The sequence below is a fragment of the Somniosus microcephalus genome, chromosome 13 (assembly GCF_052327205.1).
Source record: "Somniosus microcephalus isolate GS21.2 chromosome 13, FLI_Smic_1.0, whole genome shotgun sequence".
In the NCBI taxonomy this organism is placed as follows: Eukaryota; Metazoa; Chordata; class Chondrichthyes; order Squaliformes; family Somniosidae; genus Somniosus; species Somniosus microcephalus.
The window spans coordinates 2,001,247-2,010,319 of NC_140999.1; the positions used below are offsets into that span (position 1 = coordinate 2,001,247).

Below are 9,073 nucleotides of genomic sequence, written 5' to 3' on the forward strand. Positions count from 1 at the left end.
AGACACAGCACACTGGGCACAGGCTCGCACTGAGAGACACAGAACACTGGGCACAGGCTCGCACTGAGAGACACGACACACTGGAGACAGGCTCGCACTGAGAGACACAGAACACTGGGCACAGGCTCACACTGAGACACAGCACACTGGGCACAGGCTCGCACTGAGAGACACAGCACACTGGTCACAGGCTCGCACTGAGAGACATAGCACACTGGGCACAGGCTCGCACTGAGAGACACAGCACACTGGGCACAGGCTCGCACTGAGAGACACGGCACACTGGGCACAGGCTCGCACTGAGAGACACGACACACTGGGCACAGGCTCGCACTGAGAGACACAGCACACTGGGCACAGGCTCGCACTGAGAGACACAGCACACTGGGCACAGCTCGCACTGAGAGACACAGCACACTGGGCACAGGCTCGCACTGAGAGACACAGCACACTGGGCACAGGCTCGCACTGAGAGACACGACACACTGGGCACAGGCTCGCACTGAGAGACACGACACACTGGTCACAGGCTCGCACTGAAAGACACGACACACTGGGCACAGGCTCGCAATGAGAGACACAGCACACTGGGCACAGGCTCGCACTGAGAGACACAGCACACTGGGCACAGGCTCGCACTGAGAGACACAGCACACTGGGCACAGGCTCGCAATGAGAGACACAGCACACTGGGCACAGGCTCGCACTGAGAGACACGGCACACTGGGCACAGGCTCGCACTGAGAGACACGACACACTGGGCACAGGCTCGCACAGAGAGACACAGCACACTGGGCACAGGCTCGCACCGAGAGACACGGCACACTGGGCACAGCTCGCACTGAGAGACACAGAACACTGGGCACAGGCTCGCACTGAGAGACACGACACACTGGGCACAGGCTCGCACTGAGAGACACAGCACACTGGGCACAGGCTCGCACTGAGAGTCACGGCACACTGGGCACAGGCTCGCACTGAGAGACACAGCACACTGGTCACAGGCTCGCACTGAGAGTCACGGCACACTGGGCACAGGCTCGCACTGAGAGACACAGCACACTGGTCACAGGCTCGCACTGAGAGTCACGGCACACTGGGCACAGGCTCGCACCGAGAGACACAGCACACTGGGCACAGGCTCGCACTGAGAGACACAGCACACTGGGCACAGGCTCGCACTGAGAGACACAGCACACTGGTCACAGGCTCGCACTGAGAGACACAGCACACTGGGCACAGGCTCGCACTGAGAGACACGGCACACTGGGCACAGGCTCGCACTGAGAGACACGACACACTGGGCACAGGCTCGCACTGAGAGAAACAGCACACTGGGCACAGGCTCGCACTGAGAGACACAGCACACTGGTCACAGGCTCGCACTGAGAGTCACGGCACACTGGGCACAGGCTCGCACTGAGAGACACAGCACACTGGGCACAGGCTCGCACCGAGAGACACAGCACACTGGGCACAGGCTCGCACTGAGAGACACAGCACACTGGTCACAGGCTCGCACTGAGAGTCACGGCACTCTGGGCACAGGCTCGCACCGAGAGACACAGCACACTGGGCACAGGCTCGCACTGAGAGACACAGCACACTGGGCACAGGCTCGCACTGAGAGACACGGCACACTGGGCACAGGCTCGCACTGAGAGACACGGCACACTGGGCACAGGCTCGCACTGAGAGACACAGCACACTGGGCACAGGCTCGCACTGAGAGACACGGCACACTGGGCACAGGCTCGCACCGAGAGACACAGCACACTGGGCACAGGCTCACACTGAGAGACACGGCACACTGGGCACAGGCTCGCACTGAGAGACACAGCACACTGGGCACAGGCTCGCACCGAGAGACACAGCACACTGGGCACAGGCTCACACTGAGAGACACAGCACACTGGGCACAGGCTCGCACCGAGAGACACAGCACACTGGGCACAGGCTCACACTGAGAGACACGGCACACTGGGCACAGGCTCGCACTGAGAGACACAGCACACTGGGCACAGGCTCGCACTGAGAGACACAGCACACTGGTCACAGGCTCGCACTGAGAGACACGGCACACTGGGCACAGGCTCGCACTGAGAGACACAGCACACTGGGCACAGGCTCGCACTGAGAGACACAGCACACTGGGCACAGGCTCGCACTGAGAGACACAGCACACTGGGCACAGGCTCGCACTGAGAGACACAGCACACTGGGCACAGGCTCGCACTGAGAGACACAGCACACTGGGCACAGGCTCGCACTGAGAGACACAGCACACTGGGCACAGGCTCGCACCGAGAGACACAGCACACTGGGCACAGGCTCGCACTGAGAGACACGGCACACTGGAGACAGGCTCGCACTGAGAGACACAGCACACTGGGCACAGGCTCGCACTGAGAGACACAGCACACTGGGCACAGGCTCGCACTGAGAGACACAGCACACTGGGCACAGCTCGCACTGAGAGACACGGCACACTGGGCACAGGCTCGCACTGAGAGACACGGCACACTGGGCACAGGCTCGCACTGAGAGACACAGCACACTGGGCACAGGCTCGCACTGAGAGACACAGCACACTGGTCACAGGCTCGCACTGAGAGACACAGCACACTGGGCACAGGCTCGCACTGAGAGACACAGCACACTGGGCACAGGCTCGCACTGAGAGACACAGCACACTGGGCACAGGCTCGCACTGAGAGACACAGCACACTGGGCACAGGCTCGCACTGAGAGACACAGCACACTGGGCACAGGCTCGCACCGAGAGACACAGCACACTGGGCACAGGCTCGCACTGAGAGACACGGCACACTGGGCACAGGCTCGCACTGAGACACGGCACGCTGGAGACAGGCTCGCACTGAGAGACACAGCACACTGGGCACAGGCTCGCACTGAGAGGCAGCACACTGGGCACAGGCTCGCACTGAGAGACACAGCACACTGGGCACAGGCTCGCACTGAGAGACACAGCACACTGGGCACAGGCTCGCACTGAGAGACACAGCACACTGGGCACAGGCTCGCACTGAGAGACACAGCACACTGGGCACAGGCTCGCACTGAGAGACACAGCACACTGGGCACAGGCTCGCACTGAGAGACACAGCACACTGGGCACAGGCTCGCACTGAGAGACACAGCACACTGGGCACAGGCTCGCACTGAGAGACACAGCACACTGGGCACAGGCTCGCACTGAGAGACACGGCACACTGGGCACAGGCTCACACTGAGAGACACAGCACACTGGGCACAGGCTCGCACTGAGAGACACAGCACACTGGTCACAGGCTCGCACTGAGAGGCAGCACACTGGGCACAGGCTCGCACTGAGAGACACAGCACACTGGGCACAGGCTCGCACTGAGAGACACGACAGACTGGGCACAGGCTCGCACTGAGAGACACAGCACACTGGGCACAGGCTCGCACTGAGAGACACAGCACACTGGGCACAGGCTCGCACTGAGAGACACAGCACACTGGGCACAGGCTCGCACTGAGAGACACAGCACACTGGGCACAGGCTCGCACTGAGAGACACAGCACACTGGGCACAGGCTCGCACTGAGAGACACAGCACACTGGGCACAGGCTCGCACTGAGAGACACAGCACACTGGGCACAGGCTCGCACTGAGAGACACGGCACACTGGGCACAGGCTCGCACTGAGAGACACAGCACACTGGGTACAGGCTCGCACTGAGAGACACGGCACACTGGGCACAGGCTCGCAATGAGAGACACAGCACACTGGGCACAGGCTCGCACTGAGAGACACGGCACACTGGGCACAGGCTCGCACTGAGAGACACGGCACACTGGGCACAGGCTCGCAGAGAGACACGGCACACTGGGCACAGGCTCGCACTGAGAGACAGCACACTGGGCACAGGCTCGCACTGAGAGACACAGCACACTGGGCACAGGCTCGCACTGAGAGACAGTGAGATACACAGCACACTGGGCACAGGCTCGCACTGAGAGACACAGCACACTGGGCACAGGCTCGCACTGAGAGACACAGCACACTGGGCACAGGCTCGCACTGAGAGACACAGCACACTGGGCACAGGCTCGCACTGAGAGACACAGAACACTGGGCACAGGGTCGCACTGAGAGACACAGCACACTGGGCACAGGCTCGCACTGAGAGACACAGCACACTGGGCACAGGTTCGCACTGAGAGACACGGCACACTGGGCACAGCTCGCACTGAGAGACACAGAACACTGGGCACAGGCTCGCACCGAGAGACACGGCACACTGGGCACAGGCTTGCACTGAGAGACACGGCACACTGGGCACAGGCTCGCACTGAGAGACACAGCACACTGGGCACAGGCTCGCACTGAGAGACACAGCACACTGGGCACAGGCTCGCACTGAGAGACACGGCACACTGGGCACAGGCTCGCACTGAGAGACACGGCACACTGGGCACAGGCTCGCACTGAGAGACACGACACACTGGGCACAGGCTCGCACTGAGAGACACAGCACACTGGGCACAGGCTCGCACTGAGAGACACAGCACACTGGGCACAGGCTCGCACTGAGAGACACAGCACACTGGGCACAGGCTCGCACTGAGAGACACAGCACACTGGGCACAGGCTCGCACTGAGAGACACGGCACACTGGGCACAGGCTCGCACTGAGAGACACAGCACACTGGGCACAGGCTCGCACTGAGAGACACAGCACACTGGGCACAGGCTCGCACTGAGAGACACGGCACACTGGGCACAGGCTCGCACTGAGAGACACGACACACTGGGCACAGGCTCGCACTGAGAGACACGACACACTGGGCACAGGCTCGCACTGAGAGACACAGCACACCGGGCACAGGCTCGCACTGAGAGACACGACACACTGGGCACAGGCTCGCACTGAGAGACACAGCACACTGGGCACAGGTTCGCAGAGAGACACAGCACACTGGGCACAGGCTCGCACTGAGAGACACAGCACACTGGGCACAGGCTCGCACCGAGAGACACAGCACACTGATCACAGGCTCGCACTGAGAGACACAGCACACTGGGCACAGGCTCGCACTGAGAGACACAGCACACTGGGCACAGGCTCGCACTGAGAGACACAGCACACTGGGCACAGGCTCGCACTGAGAGACACGGCACACTGGGCACAGGCTCGCACTGAGAGACACAGCACACTGGGCACAGGCTCGCACTGAGAGACACAACACACTGGGCACAGGCTCGCACTGAGAGACACGGCACACTGGGCACAGGCTCGCACTGAGAGACACAGCACACTGGGCACAGGCTCGCACCGAGAGACACAGCACACTGATCACAGGCTCGCACTGAGAGACACAGCACACTGGGCACAGGCTCGCACTGAGAGACACAGCACACTGGGCACAGGCTCGCACTGAGAGACACAGCACACTGGGCACAGGCTCGCACTGAGAGACACGGCACACTGGGCACAGGCTCGCACTGAGAGACACAGCACACTGGGCACAGGCTCGCACTGAGAGACACAACACACTGGGCACAGGCTCGCACTGAGAGACACGGCACACTGGGCACAGGCTCGCACTGAGAGACACAGCACACTGGAGACAGGCTCGCACTGAGAGACACAACACACTGGGCACAGGCTCGCACTGAGAGACACAGCACACTGGGCACAGGCTCGCAATGAGAGACACAGCACACTGGGCACAGGCTCGCACTGAGAGACACAGCACACTGGGCACAGGCTCGCACTGAGAGACACAGCACACTGGAGACAGGCTCGCACTGAGAGACACGGCACACTGGGCACAGGCTCGCACTGAGAGACACAGCACACTGGAGACAGGCTCGCACTGAGAGACACAGCACACTGGGCACAGGCTCGCACTGAGAGACACAGCACACTGGGCACAGGCTCGCACTGAGAGACACAGCACACTGGTCACAGGCTCGCACTGAGAGGCAGCACACTGGGCACAGGCTCGCACTGAGAGACACAGCACACTGGGTACAGGCTCGCACTGAGAGACACGGCACACTGGGCACAGGCTCGCACTGAGAGACACAGCACACTGGTCACAGGCTCGCACTGAGAGGCAGCACACTGGGCACAGGCTCGCACTGAGAGACACAGCACACTGGGTACAGGCTCGCACTGAGAGACACAGCACACTGGGCACAGGCTCGCACTGAGAGACACAGCACACTGGGCACAGGCTCGCACTGAGAGACACAGCACACTGGGCACAGGCTCGCACTGAGAGACACAGCACACTGGGCACAGGCTCGCACTGAGAGACACAGCACACTGGAGACAGGCTCGCACTGAGAGACACAGCACACTGGGCACAGGCTCGCACTGAGAGACACAGCACACTGGGCACAGGCTCGCACTGAGAGACACGACACACTGGACACAGGCTCGCACTGAGAGACACAGCACACAGGGCACAGGCTCGCACTGAGAGACACAGCACACTGGACACAGGCTCGCACTGAGAGACACGACACACTGGACACAGGCTCGCACTGAGAGACACGACACACTGGGCACAGGCTCGCACTGAGAGACACAGCACACTGGGCACAGGCTCGCACTGAGAGACAGCACACTGGGCACAGGCTCGCACTGAGAGACACAGCACACTGGGCACAGGCTCGCACTGAGAGACAGCACACTGGGCACAGGCTCGCACTGAGAGACAGTGAGATACACAGCACACTGGGCACAGGCTCACAGAGACCCTCACTCAGAAGCCAGCAGCACTCACCTGCCGTACGATGTTCTGAATCAGCTTATCGACCGTGAAGCCAATGTAGGCATGGATGGTGAACATGTCGCGCAGTGTGTCTTCGTACTGTGTGGGCTCAATGTTCCCATCCAGAAGATTCCGCACCATGTCCAGGAAAGCTGGGTAATACTCCTCCAACTCAATCTCACCTAAAGCACCAAACACAAACATTACAGGCACAATCTTTCACCAACAACTATCTCAGAACCTCTAGCCCTGTGTCAGCCGTGGCTCAGTGAGCAGCACTCTCGCCTCCGAGTATGAAGGTTGTGGGTTTGAGCCCCATAATCCAGCGGGGGGGGGGGGACACACACACGAGGAGGGGAGGGGAGGGGAGGGGGGAGGGGGGGAAGGGAGGGGGGGGGAAGGGAGGGGGAGGGGGGGGAAGGGAGGGGGAGGGGGGGGAAGGGAGGGGGAGGGGGGGAAGGGAGGGGGAGGGGGGGAAGGGAGGGGGAGGGGGGGAGGGGGGGAAGGGAGGGGGAGGGGGGGGAGGGAGGGGGGGAGGGAGGGAGGGAGGGGGGGAGGGAGGGAGGGAGGGGAGGGGGGGGGGAGGGAGGGAGGGAGGGAGGGAGGGAGGGAGGGAGGATGGGGGGGGAAGGGAGGATGGGGGGGGAAGGGAGGGGGGGGGGAAGGGAGGGAGGGGGGGGGAGGGAGGGGGGGAAGGGAGGGAGGGGGGGGGAGGGAGGGGGGGGAAGGGAGGGGGGGGAAGGGAGGGAGGGGGGGGGAGGGAGGGGGGGGAGGGAGGGGGGGGAAGGGAGGGAGGGGGGGGAGAGAGGGGGGGGAAGGGAGGGGGGGGGAAGGGAGGGGGGGGGAGGGAGGGAGGGAGGGGGGGGGGAGGGAGGGAGGGAGGGGGGGGGAGGGAGGGAGGGGGGGGGAGGGAGGGAGGGGGGGGGAGGGAGGGAGGGAGGGGGGGGGAAGGGAGGGGGAGGGGGGGGGAGGGAGGGAGGGGGGGGAGGGAGGGGGGGGAAGGGAGGGGGGGGGAGGGAGGGGGAGGGGGAGGGAGGGGGAGGGGGGGGAAGGGGGGGGGAAGGGGGGAGGGGGGGGGAAGGGGGGAGGGGGGGGAAGGGGGGGAGGGGGGGAGGGGGAGGGGGGGGGGAAGGGAGGGGGAGGGGGGGGAAGGGAGGGAGGGGGAGGGGGGGAAGGGAGGGGGAGGGGGGGGGAAGGGAGGGGGAGGGGGGGGAAGGGAGGGAGGGGGGGGGAAGGGAGGGGGAGGGGGGGAAGGGAGGGGGAGGGGGGGAAGGGAGGGGGAGGGGGGAAGGGAGGGGGAGGGGGGGAAGGGAGGGGGGGAAGGGAGGGGGGGAAGGGAGGGGGGGGGGAGGGAGGGGGGAAGGGAGGGGAGGGGGGGGAAGGGGAGGGGGAGGGGGGAAGGGAGGGGGAGGGGGGGAAGGAAGGGGGAGGGGGGGAAGGGGGAGGGGGGGAAGGGGAAGGGGGAGGGGGGGAAGGGGGAGGGGGGGAAGGGGGAGGGGGGGAAGGGGGAGGGGGGGAAGGGGGAGGGGGGAAGGGGAAGGGGGAGGGGGGGAAGGGGAAGGGGAAGGGGGAGGGGGGAAGGGGGGGAGGGGGAAGGGGGGGAAGGGGGGGAGGGGGAAGGGGGGGAAGGGGGGGAAGGAGGGGGGGAAGGGGGGGAAGGAGGGGGGGAAGGGGGGAAGGAGGGGGGAAGGGGGAGGGGGGGAAGGGGGAGGGGGGGAAGGGGGGGAAGGGGGAGGGGAAGGAGGGGGGAAGGAGGGGGGAAGGGGGAGGGGGGGAAGGAGGGAGGGGGGGAAGGGGGGGAGCGGGAAGGGGGGGAGGGGGGGAGGGGGAGGGAAGGGGAACGGAGGGGGGGGGAAGGGGAGGGGGGGGGGAAGGGAGGGGGAGGGGGGGGGAAGGGAGGGGGAGGGGGGGAAGGGAGGGGGAGGGGGGGAAGGGAGGGGGGGAGGGGGGGAAGGGAGGGGGGAGGGGGAGGGGGAAGGGAGGGGGAGGGGGGTAAGGGAGGGGGAGGGGGGAAGGGAGGGGGAGGGGGGAAGGGAGGGGGAGGGGGGAAGGGGAGGGGGGGAAGGGGAAGGGGAAGGGGGGAAGGGGAAGGGGGGGAAGGGGAGGGGGAAGGGGGGAAGGGGGAGGGGGGGAAGGGGAGGGGGGGAAGGGGAAGGGGGGGAAGGGGAGGGAAGGGGAGGGGGGGGAAGGGAAGGGGAAGGGGGGAGGGGGAATGGGGGAAGGGGGAGGGGGGGAAGGGGAAGGGGGGAAGGGGAAGGGGGGAAGGGGAAGGGGGGAAGGGGAAGGGGGAAGGGAAGG

The 9,073-nt window shown here is 65.0% G+C and overlaps 1 protein-coding gene across 1 annotated transcript in view; it reads right to left on the reverse strand.

Moving 5' to 3' along the window:
- Positions 1-9,073, reverse strand: part of LOC147107959 (paired amphipathic helix protein Sin3b-like) — a 97,351-nt gene that overhangs the window by 22,166 nt on the left and 66,112 nt on the right. The window contains exon 8 of the mRNA XM_086005976.1: positions 6,788-6,991. Coding sequence (XP_085862102.1) covers positions 6,788-6,991 — 204 coding nt within the window. The remainder of the gene's footprint in view (positions 1-6,787; positions 6,992-9,073) is intronic.